Source organism: Herpailurus yagouaroundi, unplaced genomic scaffold, assembly GCF_014898765.1.
Source record: "Herpailurus yagouaroundi ecotype Mexico unplaced genomic scaffold, PumYag 217, whole genome shotgun sequence".
Classification (NCBI taxonomy): domain Eukaryota; kingdom Metazoa; phylum Chordata; class Mammalia; order Carnivora; family Felidae; genus Herpailurus; species Herpailurus yagouaroundi.
This window is the reverse complement of record NW_024412448.1, coordinates 6,472,707-6,488,245: the sequence shown is the minus strand read 5'-3', so window position 1 is coordinate 6,488,245 and position 15,539 is coordinate 6,472,707. Positions and strand designations below refer to the sequence as shown.

The 15,539-nt window shown below is 53.3% G+C and overlaps 1 protein-coding gene and 1 long non-coding RNA gene across 3 annotated transcripts in view; one reads left to right on the top strand and one right to left on the bottom strand.

The window, feature by feature from the left end:
* TBCD (tubulin folding cofactor D) overlaps positions 1 to 15,539 on the bottom strand; it is a 160,181-nt gene that overhangs the window by 61,080 nt on the left and 83,562 nt on the right. For both annotated transcript variants that reach the window (XM_040456753.1, XM_040456752.1), the window contains one exon: positions 6,150 to 6,306. In XM_040456753.1, the coding sequence (XP_040312687.1) occupies positions 6,150 to 6,306 (157 nt within the window). The remainder of the gene's footprint in view (positions 1 to 6,149; positions 6,307 to 15,539) is intronic.
* On the top strand, positions 4,638 to 5,254 carry LOC121018120 (uncharacterized). The gene is made up of 2 exons (XR_005785035.1): positions 4,638 to 4,886; positions 5,125 to 5,254. It is a non-coding gene; the product is annotated as an uncharacterized LOC121018120 (long non-coding RNA).

The window sequence follows — 15,539 nt, the reverse complement described above, 5'->3', positions numbered from 1 at the left end:
GTGCAATTGCTGGGTGTTCTTTTTTTTAATGTTTACTTATTTATTTTTGAGAGAGACAGACCGAACATGAGTGGGGGAGGGGCAGAGACAGAGGGAGACAGACTCCCAAACAGGCTCCAGACTCTAAGCTGTCAGCACAGAACCGACGCAGGGCTCAAACTCCAGTGATTTCCTCGTGAACTGAGCCACCCAGAAGCCCCGAATATTTTTTGATCTGATTAAATCTTTTAAACTACTCTAATTTCACACTTTCAGAACAAAACTGACTTATCTAGAAATACCAGCATGTTTCAAACAAACACAGGTCCGGGAATATTCGCCAAATATAAATGTGGAAGCTCCCACAGGCCCGGGGTCCTTGTGCTCTCCTGAGGGCCCCTCTCCACAGCGGGCCGGAGCCCAGTGCGTGAGTCACCAGCTCTCGTTCCACACTCAGCAAGGGGACATGAAGCATGGCCCCAGGCTAGCCCCGCACACTGCCTGCCAGGCCTCAGTCGGGCTGGAACGCGTCTCTGGTGTCTTCCCGTTTGCTATCGCTGCAGAAGCCTGAGTGATACTTCACCAGGATTTCCCAACACGGAGAAATGGTCTATGTTGAACAGAAAGGGACTTTCTTTCTTGTCCGCGCCAGGGGGAAGCTGCACGCCTCCACCTGCCCCAAGCTCCAGGCACCTGGTTTTCAGGAGGAACAGCAAAGGGCAGATCTCACCCCAAACTCCATTTCTGTTAGCCTGTACGATATTTTATAGCAAAACAGAAGTAAAGGAACTTTTCAGGTAGCTACCAGGCTAATAACTCATTATCCATCCACACTGTCTAAAAAGCGCAAATCACATCACTTTCTGAGTAAAACACAGGACCTGCCCATGGCCGAACCTTCCTTCTCTAAGTCGTGAGAACCAAAGCTCACACCAGTTAAAACTATGGTAAAACACAAGAAACTTTTAAAGCTCTTTCGTGTCCCAGCAGAGCCAGAGCGAGGCAGAGTGTTTACCAGGTGGACAGGTAAGGGCACCCTGGTCACGAACCGCCATTTAACTTTTCTTGAAAAACAAAAGGTTTATCTTCCCTCTGGAAGTCTGCCATTAAGAAACGCTGAGTGAGAACAAGACGTAGCTTTGAGCAATGCTTGCCATTTCCTGATTTTTCAGGACAATCTTGCCCTCGAGGAAGAGATCTGGGACTCTCGATCCCCAGGCACTGCCCACGCTGCACGCTGCTGGCCGGGCTTGCTCCGCAGGCTGAGTGGGCTGCGCTGGTGAGGGAGGGCCCTACGGCGCTGATGTCAACAGGGGCTTGGCTTACAAAAGAGTTTCAGGTGAGGAAATCACTGGAAGGTGACAACCAACGCACATGCTGGCAACAGCCGGCTCCTTTTTTCTTCTTCTTGCAAATTAGCTTCTGATTACTGGTGTGGAGCACGCACGACCATTTGGGACGATTTTAACTCTGTGTTTCATTGTTCCCAAATTATGTGTGGCTTTTCAGGAAGGCCTACTTACTTTTCCACAAAATAATTATTATATATAATGCTTAAGATTTACAGGTTTTTAGGGGCACCCGGGTGGCTCAGTCGGTTGAGCATCTAACTCTTGATTTAGGCTCAGGTCAATGTCCCAGGGTCATAGGACTGAGCCCCAAGTCAGGCTCTACACTCACACTGTGGCGCCTGCTTGGGATTCTCTCTCCCTCTCTCTCTGTCCCTCCATCGCTTGTGCTTGCTCGCTCTCTCCCAAAATACAGGAAGGAGGGAGGGGAGAAGATGAGTTTTTAAAACAGACCGACACGATTTCAAAATGTGATTGAATCTACCTAAAAACCTCCTTTCTCTGACATTTCTAAGACAAAGAAGGTCCATGTATGCTCACCAGGAGGGAGAGAACCATGTTCCTGCAGGAAGGTGAGCAGCTAACCCCGGAGCTGAGCCCCACCTCTCGTGGCCAACTGAGGAGGTGAGGCCACAGAGTGACACCCCCCTGGGCACCTGCACCGAGCCCAGGCCTGCCTCCTTGCTGTTACTCCCACCCCGGTTCCTTTCATCAAATATTTCTAGTCCATTTCCAGAATTTCGTTCTGATCTCAACTACCTACTTTTGCAGGATCCACTGGGGAGTTTGTGAAAGTACAATTAAAGATATCATGGTTTTATCATGAGCCAGGATTAATGGGTTTAAAGGCTGACAATTAAAATGTGGTCACTTATTACAAACCAACGGAGGCAGATCTCGAAGGCCACACCCCAACCGATACTCCTGGGGCAGGGAGGCGCGCGCGGGCAGCGTCCGCCAGGCTCCCCGGCACCATGACTCACCTCCCACCCGCCCTCCCGCCCCCGGATGCCCACAGTCCAGATGGACGGGAAGAGCTGGGGCACAGGCTCCCTCAGAACCTGCTAAACTGGCCCGAGAGCCTGCCGGGCGTGGCTCCAAAGGGCACTGGCTGATCCAATCCTGGGATGGGCACAGGGAGAGGGGACAAGACGGGCCTTTTTCACAGAAACTCCTGGGTAAGTTAGGTGAAATTAGGAAGGCAATGAACCAGGAGTCTCCAGACGCCCCTGCTGGCTACTGGTCTCTGTGCTGTGATCCCAGCAATCACTCGGGCATGCCCAGGAGTCTGGAAAGCCAATTTCCCTGAGATCGAAGGACCCACTGGAACCCAGGGGGTCTCCGTGGAAGGACGCTGGCGTCCCCCATAGTCAATGCTCTCTGCTCCCTCATGCTCAGCGAGTTGCTCAAAATGAGTCCTGGCTCAGAAAGGTCAGTGTTCCGAACGCCCACCTCCACACCCTCCCTGTGCGATCCAGAAACACGGTAGGGCCCTGAAAGACTCCCTGAGACCCCCAAGGAGCAGGCTCAGCCCCACCCTCTCTGCCATAAGCAGTCTGCAAAGGCATGCTCACTCCGAGGGCAGTCCAACCCAGGCGGACTAACCCGGTGGTCGCCGGTCCCTTGGAAGACCTCTTGCCAAGGGCCACACACCAAGAAGTGAGTCAAGAAGTCAGGATCCTCTCAAAGTACAGAGCCAGCTCCCTGGGCCCCAAGTCTGTCTTTGCTTCTCTGGATAATGGTGGTGACCCTGCAGTAAGATGTGCTGGTGCCCCTCAGCCTCCAAAAACTCAGCCCCACGTTGTGCAGGAAGCACGCTCCAGAGAAGGGAGCTTACCGGTTATTGTGCAGGCTGGTCCAAAGGTCCAAGGGCCTATGACCTGCTTATGCCTGGGACCCACACACTCAAGCCAACCCCCGACTTCCACACCCATGTCATGCTAAGGCCAGGCTTAACATTTACCAGCAAGTCTCTCCATTCAATGATACTTCACTTTGATAGTCACCACTGAGATCGGGGTGTGACAGTAAGCTCTGAAAATGCAGAAAGCCCAGAGCCTCCCTCCCTAAAGCCCTCCCTCCTGAAAGCCCAGAGCTCTGGGGAGGAACCCTGAGCCTGCACACATCAGTGGGGACATTAGGGTTGCGACCCTGAGGTACCGAAAGAAGCTGTCCTCAAAGTACAGAACAGTGTGAATGATGGCCGCTCTCCCTTCTGTGCGGCTCTGCACACGCAGGGCTCCTGCTGTCCAGGTGAGCGAAGTCTCACTCCGATCCCATTTCCTCTGGCGACCTTTCATCCTTGGGCCCCACTTCTCCTATCAGGCTGGACCAAAGAGGGTCCCTGGAGAAAGGAGGGGCACAGATTCCTGTGAAGCTTGAGGCTCTCAGACAAATGTCAAACTGAAAAGCAAGTGTGTTGGGGTCATTTGCACTGTGAAATGGGAACGACCGTGTGAAGGGCCGGATTCCCCTGAAGCGCCGCGTGTCGCGTCTGCTGCACGGCAGGCTGTCCGGGCTTCTCAGCACAGAGGCAGGCCGTGCCCTCATGCAGAGCTGGGCCTGCCCCGGTACCTGTCTGCTGGGAGACTCTGGCTGAGTGTCCTGAGCACTGTCCCTTGCTCATCCTCAATGGAACGGGAAGAACCATAGCCCCTACCCACACCTCACGGCATCGTCCTGTGACTGACGTCAACAGTAATAAGCACGTTTTCTGCCTTCATTCTCTAGTTACAGAAGCAACTTCCAAAGAGTTGAGAGGCAAGACAAGAAAGCAGGCAGGGACTTCCCTCAAGCCGGTTTACAGCACAGTGGAGGGCAAGTGCAGAGGCAGCGAGAGGGGGAAAGGGCCGCAGGTAGGGCCCAGGATCTGGCAGTCTCCCTGGGGCAGCCTGGCCTTCGTTGCTCCCGAGGGTAACCAGCAGCCACAGCCACGGACGAGTGAGGGACGTGGCACACGCTGCCTTCTTCTGCCCCCTGGGCCAGCTCCTCTGCAGGACAGCATCTCGCCAGACCACTGCCCTCTGGCTGTGCCCCACACCTCCCCAAGTGGACACGGCTAGGGAGAGCCAGGCCTCTTTATGACTTCCTCGGAAACACTTTATCTCCTTGAGCCAGGATCACAATCCTCAGGTTCCTCTGGAGGCTTTGCTTTGATGTGAGAGTCAAGATTGAGTGATAGAGGCCTCAGCCATGTGTCTCCGGTGGTAAACAGGCCTGAGGCCCCTCTCTCAGCCCTCAAATCCTGGGGACATGGGACACCAGTAAGATGGGAGGGACACTCCAGTCCCCAAGCCCTCTGCTCCCACACAGAGGAGCCACAGGAGCCGAGGCCCTGGCTGCCCTCTGAGCATGCTGCGTGCCAAGTGGACTGGCAGCTCCCGCGGGTGACCAGGGACACCTGAGGAGGAGGACCTGGCCTCCAGGACCCTGAAGGGTCTCGCGCACAGACCTTGGGGGTAGCACGCCCCCCACCCCCACCTCCCCAGGTCGAGGCAGCTGCCACGACCTGTGACCTGAGCACCATCCTGAAATCTGTTTGCTAGTAAAAGCTGTCAGGTAATGGGGCGCCTGGGTGGCGCAGTCGGTTAAGCGTCCGACTTCAGCCAGGTCACGATCTCGCGGTCCGTGAGTTCGAGCCCCGCATCGGGCTCTGGGCTGCTGGCTCAGAGCCTGGAGCCTGTTTCCGATTCTGTGTCTCCCTCTCTCTCTGCCCCTCCCCCGTTCATGCTCTGTCTCTCTCTGTCCCCAAAAAAATAAATAAATGTTGAAAAAAAAAAAAAAAAGCAGCTGTCAGGTAAGGATTTTGTGCATGACTAACACTGAGGCTGCCACCGAGCTCAGAGGCCCTCCCCTGGCCACTTAAGCCACAAGAAGTAGAGACCAGACATTCTTCAAATGAAAGGAACTGATTTCAGTCCAAAAAACAGAGTAACAAATCAGAGTACAAAAATTAAATTAAAAACTCACTCTACTGGGAACAACACTTGTTTTGCACTTTTCCCAAGCAACAAAATATCAGAGCCTAAAAGTGGGGCATGACGTCACAGGTGTCCAGATGGCCTGGTTGGGGGGGCGGAGGGGGTGGGGGTGGGGGTGGGGGTGGGGGCAGGGTGGGGGCAGGGTGGGCTCGGCTGGGCTCTCACGGCCAAGTCAGAGGGCCAATAGCCCGGAGGTGCCACAGTCCAGGGAGCGTTCTGGTGGGGCCACGAGCCTGCTGGCCTCCATTCTTTCACTAGGAAACCAGAGAAATCTATTTTTCTACCTCACAAACCTGTCCTGAAGAGTGTTGATTTTCATTTCAAAGGTACTGACGATGCTGGTAAGTGTTGCCTCCGGTGAACTGCAAGCGCAAGTCCATAAAAACTAGCAACTTAAGGCGGTACAAAACACAGCCTCCTCAACAAAAACAGCTTCCTTCTCCAGCTCTCCCGAGCATTTCCAGGAACTCTGGCCAAGGTGACAGAATTTCTCACAGCACAGACACTCAGACAGACAAACCGCCTGACCGACTCACGTGCTCCCCACCTGCACTTCTTTCACACCGATCCCCTTCATCTAAGGATCTGCTAGCCAGAGGCCAAAGCCTCTAGAACATTCCTCCTAAACACCTCCGGCTTGAACTGTTTACCCACAAAAAAGGAATTCCACTCTAGCTGTTTCTTTTCCACAGACCACCCTTAAAGTCATATTATCTGCTCATTAATACCTATTTCTTGTGGGAAAGGGGCCACGTCAGCTGCTTCCCATGCACACTGCTGTCGGGAGGACGTGATCCCGGGGACAACCTCAGGGAGCATCCGACCCCGCTGCGGACTTTACCTGGAGATGGCGGCCACGAAGGGCTGCAGCTCCCGGGGCTCATAGGCACGTGCGAAGGCCCAGCACACGTAGCAGGCGGCGTCCCTGACGTTGGTACCTACACTGCAGGAGCCCCGCTTCTCCTCATAGGTCAGCGCCTTCAGGATCACGGGAACAACTGGGCACAGGAAACAAAGACTGTGAGCACGGGGCCAGGGGGCGGCACGCACGGCTTTTCGGCAGCAGCACGCCTGCCGGCTCCCCAGCCCAACCTAAAGCCACCTGGTCAGAAAGCACGTGTTTAGAAGGAAAACAGAAGTCGGTGGACACGTTTTTTAAAAAGCTGCCCCCAAATGACAGGCAGAGATGAAAGTGGGTACCGGAAGGCACGGAGAGGCCTGGGGTCTGCTGGCCACAGGGACCACGGACATGAGACCGCCTCACCTTCGGGCCAGAAGGTAGCGCCCGACATCCCACCCTGGGGAGGAGAACCTGGGGCGCAGGGAGCCTTAAGTCGCTCAGTTTCAGAATCAAGAACCAGGATGACAAAGGAAACCAAGCCCAGGGTTACTTCTGTGTTAATTTTAGGGATAACCAAAATACGTTTAATTATCTAAAGTATCTGCACTGTACAAAGTAATCTGAAGTACATAACAGATTATCCTTCTGGTTCCATTTGAAAATGAGTAATTTAATAATACTGCTCATGTGATTTTTGATGTAAAATATGAGAGAATTTTAAGATACATGGTAAGAGTATTAGAATGTTTAAAGGAGCTAAAATTTTAGCATATTTAGCTGTTAAATTTACCAGATTCATGTATTTCAAGTACTTGGGGAAGAGTTCACTTATTAAGACACGTAAACTATTTAAACAGAAAATAAAGTACTATGTGTTATAGTCATGTACAGGGCTTTAAAAAATACGAGAATCTGATTAACGTTATAAATGAACTAATTTTTTATAAGCCTCTTAGGGGCACCTAGGTGGCTCAGTGGGTTAAGCATCTGATTCTTGATTTCAGCTCAGGTCATGATCCCGGGGTCGTGGGATGGAGCCCCACGTCAGGCTCTACGCTGAACGTGGAGCCTGCTTGGGATTCTCTTCTCTCTCCCTCCCTCTGCCCCCTCCCTACTCTCGTGCCCCCTACTAAAAAAACAAAAACAAAAACTCTTAAACTAACAGGAAAATATGATAGAAAAAAACTAAAAAAATGTTTAATTTGCAATTCAGACAATATAAGTTTTTTTAGAAGTCGCTATGAGATTTTCGAAAGATACTCCGAAAGTCCCAATTTACTAATCTAAAACCAACAACGATGCTGCCATAAAGCACGCGGATAGCTCACCCTGGTGTTTAGAAAGTATGAAAAGTGGAAACAAGTGAACATCTGTTCTCAGAGAAGACGGAGTGACCATGGGTCCCCGCCCCCAGCACTGGTGTCGCTTGGGCAGAACCGCTTCCCAGCACCTGACGCCTGATGCCGTAGGACAGGCAGGGGAAGGCCAGAGGCCACAGCCCACACCCTCGAGGGACGCATCAGCTGCAGGTTGCCGTGGGGAGCGCGCCCGCGGCCAGGGCCTCCCGCGCTCCAGCAGCCTGACACCCCGGCCGCACGGCGCGGACACAGCAGCTTCCCACACCGGGCAGGTGTCTGCCACAGACAAGCACCACGCGTTTGCCCAAAACAGGAATGGCCGACCAGGACGACGACGACGATCAACCACTGACACAACAAAGAACAAAGCTAAAAGCCAGCACACCGAGTGACCGGAAGGCAGGACAAGAGGGGCCAGCCTCAGCCCCCACCGTGCATGTGTGTGCCAGGGCCGCCCCGGGATGCGAGCGCCCGTCACGAGCACCTCACCGTGCACTTCACACCCTCCGGTCTGTTTAGCCAGACGAGCACCGTTACATGCACGCGGTCTGAGAAGACATTCCAGGTAGGATTCAAGAAAAATGAAGCAGCAATTACCCAAATGTGCAACTATCATCCTAGAAATTATCTTCCAGGAAAACATACCTAGAAATAGCCTTGGGCCAAAAAAAAAAAAAAAAAAAAAAATCAAAAGAAACAACAGAAGGACTATGAATATCAAACACAAATCTCCCCTCTGCCTTTTTGCATCTAAGGACTTTGATTCCATATAAATAGCAACAAAAAGTAGAGTTGATTGTGTACAATTTTTATTTTTATTTTTATTTTTTTTTTTTATTTTTTTTTTTTTCAACGTTTATTTATTTTGGGGATAGAGAGAGACAGAGCATGAACGGGGGAGGGGCAGAGAGAGAGGGAGACACAGAATGGGAAACAGGCTCCAGGCTCTGAGCCATCAGCCCAGAGCCTGACGCGGGGCTCGAACTCCCGGACTGCGAGATCGTGACCTGGCTGAAGTCGGACGCTTAACCGACTGCGCCACCCAGGCGCCCCTATTGTGTACAATTTTTAAAAAAAAAATTTGTTTAACATTTTTATTTATTTTTGAGACAGAGAGACAGAGCATGAACGGGGGAGGGTCAGAGAGAGAGGGAGACACAGAATCCGTAGCAGGCTCCAGGCTCTGAACGGACAGCACAGAGCCCGACGCAGGGCTCGAACTCACAGACCACGAGATCATGACCTGAGCCGAAGTCAGACGCTTAACCGACTGAGCCACCCAGGTGCCCCTTTGTACAATTTTTATATACATATGATTATTTTTAATCAGACTGTAAAATGTTAAGATAAATTTACTTAAAGTTACGTAAGCAGACTCCAAAATAAGTTATCAAAACACAGAAAGCTCAAAGACACGGTGCTCTAGGTCACACATTTCCTCCCAGGATGGGGCCAAGAAAGGCGCCTCCACCCACCGTCCCATGGAGCACAGGGTGTTCCGGGGCACCCACGCCCAGCACATGGAGGAAACCGCAGCTGGGACGGGTCTCCCCTCCTCTGTGCATGCCGAGGACCCCAAACCTTGGAGCCCACCCTCTTGCCGAATTCTCGTTTCCTCAACTGAGCAGCAGCAGGACGCCCTTCCTGGGACATGCCCCACATGCCACAGCGTCTGAAACTGGGCCAGAGGCCACACACACCATTTTCTGGGGCACAGTTCACAGCACGGTGGTCACCCCAGGGTCACCCACCCTTGCCTCCCCATTGAGCTAAGGCCTGCTCTCCCCACCACTGCCACCCCTCACCCCAGCTTCTTCTCGCCCAGCCCCTCCGTCACTGCCGCTCCGCCCCTGGCTCTCAGGGAGGGTCTGTCCGACGACTCCCACCCAAGTGGCTCCTGGGGTTCCCTCTCGAGAGGCCCCAGCACCCCCACACATTGCATCTCTCCAGGCCACACCACAGTGCCGCAGCAGCCCTGGAGCCTTCTCCATGCCAGGCAAACTTCGCTGGGCGGGAGCCTCTGAAGGTGACAACGGTCTGCCTTCGTCATCCAGCACACCAGAAACTAAGCTCCATTTTCCGGAAGAACACCTATCAGTCCTCGTGAATGTCTAACGAGACCTCCAGTAAGACTCACAGAGCAGATACAAATGCCACAGCAAGCGAGAAGGCACCATCATAGCCACTGTACATGAAGGGGTTAAATCTAAGTGGTGATTTTTTACTTTTTGTCTGAACTTGAACTAAACCAACTCTGCAATGCTTTAGACTGGTCATCAGCAGTTCTACTGGAAATTCCACACCACCTGGAACTACTCCTCATCTTCCAGTGTCGTTCATATTCACTTTCCACACTCACAGGACAGCCCATTCGCAGCCCAATGGATGTCACAACTAATAGGCTGTGGCACCTTTAGGAGGAAAGCATCATATAAACACAGTATCACTGCTACACCAGGGCCCCTAAGACCGTTACTGTAACTCAGCTGCCCAGACAGCTCTGGGTAAGACCGTTCAGCAATTCTATAGCCTGAGGGGAATCTGGATGCTAACTGCTGAGTCCCAATTTATCGGTCCACTGGACAAAATCAATTTCAAGACAGACAACCATGAGTGACAGCGGCCGGTGCTGCAGATGTCGGCTTCAGGTAGGCATCACACCCACCACCAACCACACTGAGAATGCTCAGTGCAACCGGTGAGAAGCCTGCTTCCATATGTACACAGCCCCCACCCCAGGCCTACGCGCCCTTGAGGTCACTCCCATCATACCCGCAGAACCTGACTCCGGGTCAGGGAACCCAGTGGTCTGTTCCCAAGAGGGAGACGGTTTTCCAAAGCGTTGCTTTGTTGGCCAGTGAAGTCAGTCAGCCATGAGGAAAAGGACACACAAATTGCTGGTTTGTATTCCACTAACGGACCTCCACCACCACTCACACACAGACCTTGCCACAGTCTGACCAACATTTATTGTTGGGCAAATTGACAGCCTAGTGGGTCCAACCTTTGTCCATGTGGCCCACTGTCTCCAGGAAAGGAGACAGTGGAAAAAGGTCAGCCTCTGAGCACTAGCCTGCAGGCTGAGCCCTTCAGGACAAGGATACCAGACCAGTGGGGAACACGGGCCATGGTGACCCCCGGACACACACCCTGACTTTATCCCCAGCACCCACACGTGCCCATGTGCTGGGTCTGACAACGGGCAGACGCTAGTCTTCGTCCTCCCACAGAAACAGGTCAGAGAAGGAGAGGCCCACGCCGCCCACCAGCCACACCCACCCACATGGCCGCCTGGCCAAGCTCCACCCAAGTCCTTGGCACAAATACCCTCCACGTCTTGAACCTGTCATTTTCCTCGGAGGCCTCTGATGACCCCTCCGCTGACACCAGCAACAGACATCAGCAGCTGACCCTCCAGGGCAGGTGAAGAAGTGGCTGCCTGGACCAACACAGGCCTCACTACTGGACAGGGTCCCAGAGAAGACAGTGGGGACGCTCCCCTCACGGGCGCCACAAGGGAATCTGACTTACAGAAAGTAAAGCAGCTCAGAGGAGGAAAAGGGACACGGTGGATTTAACAAGAAAACTGAAACTCGGGCCTGTCAGCTCTGATTCACGCCATGTCGACAGCAACCTGAGGGGGAAAGGGGCTGGCGGGACCACCGCGGCCACCAGGCCTGGCCCTCTCCAGCCTCTGCTGTAGGAGGGCCTGGAGGACGAGACACAGCAGCCGTGCAGGCCACCGGGAACAACCACAAAGCCTGGGGAGGGGGGTAGTACCTATGGAGTAGAAACAGCTGTTAACCCCTGATAATAAGAAGTCATTATCAGAGAAACAGTTCAAAAACTAATGACTCTTTCCAGATTCAACAGGTTTAAAATAAGGAAACTCTTCACTAGCTTTGAACAAAAACCTTTCTCATGGTTCCAATTACACACTGCAAATGCATGTCAAATATATAAGATTCCCCAGAGGGCTTCCTTTTGGCAACCCAGAGTCCAGAAATGTAATTTAAATACCCTTCCCTCTAGACAGCATGTCATTTGTCTAACGCCAGTGCCTAAGGACAAAGCAGCCTCCAGGTGAGAGAAATGACTTAACCCCCAGAGTGCCACAGCTCCGCCACCCAGCTTGTGAGGTGCGCACCCAGGGGCGGGAGGGACCCGGGCATTCTTTGCAGAGGTGGAAACAGTTAGTCCATAAAAGAAACCATGATACAGCCAGCACAGAAGCTACGTCTTTTGGTAAGTCACGACTTATTCTAATTTAAAGAACAAAGTTGTCACTGAAGGCATTGGAAGGTATGGATGGAGTCTCCAGGAGGCACTGGGACAACACACCCCCCTCCCCGCCCCCGCCTGGTGGTGTGGGGCTGCACCTCCAGGGACGCAGGGGCGCGTCACCCAGGATGCCCCAAAGCACACAACAGGGCTGCACGTGGAGCCACACTCAGACCCAGGGACAGCACTGGCTTCCCAGGAGCGGGTGTGGCCACCACCACAGAACTGCCATTTCAGTCACCAGTACAAATAGCCATCATACCTCCCTCAAAAATGTGGCCCAACTTGCTCAGGGGGAAAAAAAAAAAAAAAAAAAAAAAAACAGTGTTGAATTTGCTAGGGGGCAAGAGGAAATGATGGACAGAATATCTAGTTCTATAGACATTTTGGTTTCCAGTTCCCATAGGACATTTTGAAAAGTGTCCCAAAGGCCCTTAGCTGGCCTGCAGCAGCAGTGGCCACTCCAGACAGAGGAGAAGTACAGGCTTCTGTGCTGGCCTTCCCTTAGAGGGTGAGGGACCCCACCAACACTGGGAGACCTGTATCATCCCGAGCTGCTGGGGTGGGCCTCTGGCCCGTGCAGCACCTGGACCCACTGTCCCCTGCCCCAGTGGACTCCCTTTCCACGGAGAAGTCGCACAGCCATGAAGGCCCTTAAAACCCTCCCAAGCGCCTTCCCTATGGACAAGACCCCGCCTACCACTGCCCTCGGTGCCGTGGCCGAGAGCCAAGGTGCATGTGAGTTCCCACCATACGTGTTCTTTAAATCAGAATAATTCGTGACTACCAAAAGAGGTAGCTTCTGCACTGGTTGTATCACGGTTTATTTTCTGGACTAATGTTTCTACCTCTGCAAGTTCACAGTCCAGGCTGGGTGGACACCACTACAACACACATCAGCCACAAGAGAAATGCATCGCAGGAGAGAGGGAAGGAGCCCACGGTCATACCTGGGGGCAAGGACTCCTGAAACGCCTAATATGACTACAAAGCAAGACTGAGGCAAAGGACAAGTGCATCTACCCTTCCACTGGACATGGCCCCTTGGTGTCGAGGGCAGCTCCCGCCACACCACCTGCCTGACTCGCAGAGCTGGGCTCACCCTCCGCATCATTTAGCGGCTTCCCCTGAGAACAGGGACAGTAAGTCAGTGAAAACCATTTACCATATCAAACAGCCAGAGATTCAGATTAAATCTAGGTGGCAGGTAATAAAGAATCTGGGGCGGGGGCGGGGGGGGGGGGGCAGTATCGGGGCTGCTCTCCAGGACACTGACAGCCCAGGTCTGTACTGTCCCCAAACCATCCAAACCACCTGCAGAATCGTTCCTCAGAAAGTGGGGGTAATGACTTGTCTGAAAATCTGAAAATATTAAAACAAAATACTCTCTCAACTCCCTGAATGCTTCTTTATCTGCTCCATCAGAACCAAGTTGCATAATGTAACACCGTATGTCAACTATATTCCAATAATCACAAAAATAAATAAACTGCAAGAGGTGGATGTACTCCATGACCCAGCGAGCGCACTCTTCAGCATTTATCCGAGATGTGAAGACTTCCCTGCACACAGATGCGCACGGCACCTTGCTCACGAAACCAACCCCGGAAACCACACTCGTGTCCTTCGGCAGGTGAATGTTTCACCACCGGGCACGGCCTGCCGAGCACTACCATGCACCAGGGGAAAGGAACAGACCGGCGATACTCGCTACACCTGATGCACCTCAGGAAATCCTGCTAAGAAAGCCAACCTCACACGAGGCAGACGGAGGGCTCCCTGTGGGCGACACCGCCGAGCCGACACGCTATGAAAGTGCGGCATCTGGCGGCTCCGGGGGTGGCGGCGGGCACGGCAGGTCTGCCCGCGACGCGGCAGCCGGGCTCAGGGAGGCACCGGGACACCAAACATGTCTGGGGGAACGTATGAAATGCCCACGCACGGTGACGCCAGAATTTCACGCACAGAATTGAGGGAACTTGAGAGCAGCACGGCGCCTTCCAGCAGAAAGGCCTCGGTGCCCGTCCCCCACAAATCACGAGAGCCCCGACAAGGCAGCAGCAAGGGGGCAGGCCCAGGCATGTGTTTTAGCCTAAGTTCAAGCTGGAAGGGAACCATGGGGTGAGAGGGCGGAGGCAAGAATGGGGAGCCACGAAAGGGAGCCACGCTCTTCACGTGTGGACCTGTGTTCCTCAAGACACGCACATGACACACAGGACCCACCAACCAATTCAAGTCACAAAGAAACCCAAAGGGTGAGAGAGCTCAAAATGTTCCTAAGATGAAACCGTAAAATGGCTGAAAGAAAAGGCCAGCAAATGTGGCCTACTCCCAGGCCGGGGAACCAATTTCCAACGGTGCAAGAAATCCGAAGGGAGTGACGGAGGATGTCGTGAAGTGTCGTGACCTCAGCACACCAACACACCAAAGCAAGTAGCAAACGTGAGTGAGTGTGCCGCGACGGCACTTACACGTGGAGAGCCCACACACACCCAAAACGAGGAACACCCCAGCTCAGCAGAAAACACGGTGAGCACACCCGATGACCAACAGGAATCCCAACACGCGTACTGACACAGCGGGTGGGGGTCGCACGCAGAGTGTCTACAGGCTGACCCTTGAACTGGCAAGTCAGCTGCGGGGCCTTTGTCCCTGAGGACATGACGCAGGCACCATTCTGTGTGCAAAGCCCTTCATGTGGACTCAGGATGTGACCAAGTAGTGGCGGCCGCCCCCCACTTGGTGCCTCCTGGGAGGTGTCCCCAAGGTGTCCTGAGTGCCTCCTGGGAGGTGTCCCCAAGGTGTCCTGAGCACCTGCACTGGTGCAACCACTGTTTGTAACAATAGAAATAAACCCCTGCTGATGGGAATGGAGGGTTGAACCACAACGGAGACAACACGCTGCCATCCAAACTATGCCGTCACCACAGGAGAACACTTGGAAGCCCAGCCAAACACTGTTCTGTGACTCCAATCCTGATGACGATCGGGACTCTCTGCGCCAGGCCCTTCTCCACCTAACGGGAGGTCAGGACACTGCATCCGCCACAAGACACAGAGTGACAGCCCCTAGTGAGTCCGTGACTGGACCACAAGCATCACACTGAGGGACCACAGCTTGCTCAGGGCCCCTAGGAGCCCAAATACCAACAGTGCTGACTTCTAGCCCTTGGGGTAGAGGCAGGCACTAGGGAGGTATGGCCATGACTGAGAAAACACCATGAAGACTGGATCCCTGACCTCCTTTAGGGACATGGGCCCCTCATCACCTGTGCACCTCTTTCTTCCCCCTGTGATCCCCTGGTTGCCAGGAGGCTTGACAAAGTGGCTGCAGAGTAAATGCCACTTGGATCACTGCGGTGGTTCCCATGAGGTAGGGCAAGAGGGTGCACCTTCCATGGGAACACCTGCCTAGACTGTCATGAACATCTGCCTGCTTCCAAAGAACTCTTCAAGTAACCCCGGGCTCAACGTGGCCTAGATTTTACCATCGCGACGTTGAAAATACAAACTTTCTAGACTTAACTGAAGATATCAGAAGAGTAGTTTTGTTTTTTTAATTTTTTTAGTGTTTATTTTTTTTTGAAAGCACGAGTAGGGGAGGGGCTGAGAGAGAGGGAGACACAGAATCCAAAACAGGCTCCAGGCTCCGGGCTGTCAGCACACAGCCCGACACAGGGCTCGAACCCACGAACCGTGAGACCATGACCTGAGCTGAAGTTGGATGCTTAACTGACTGAGCCCCCCAGGC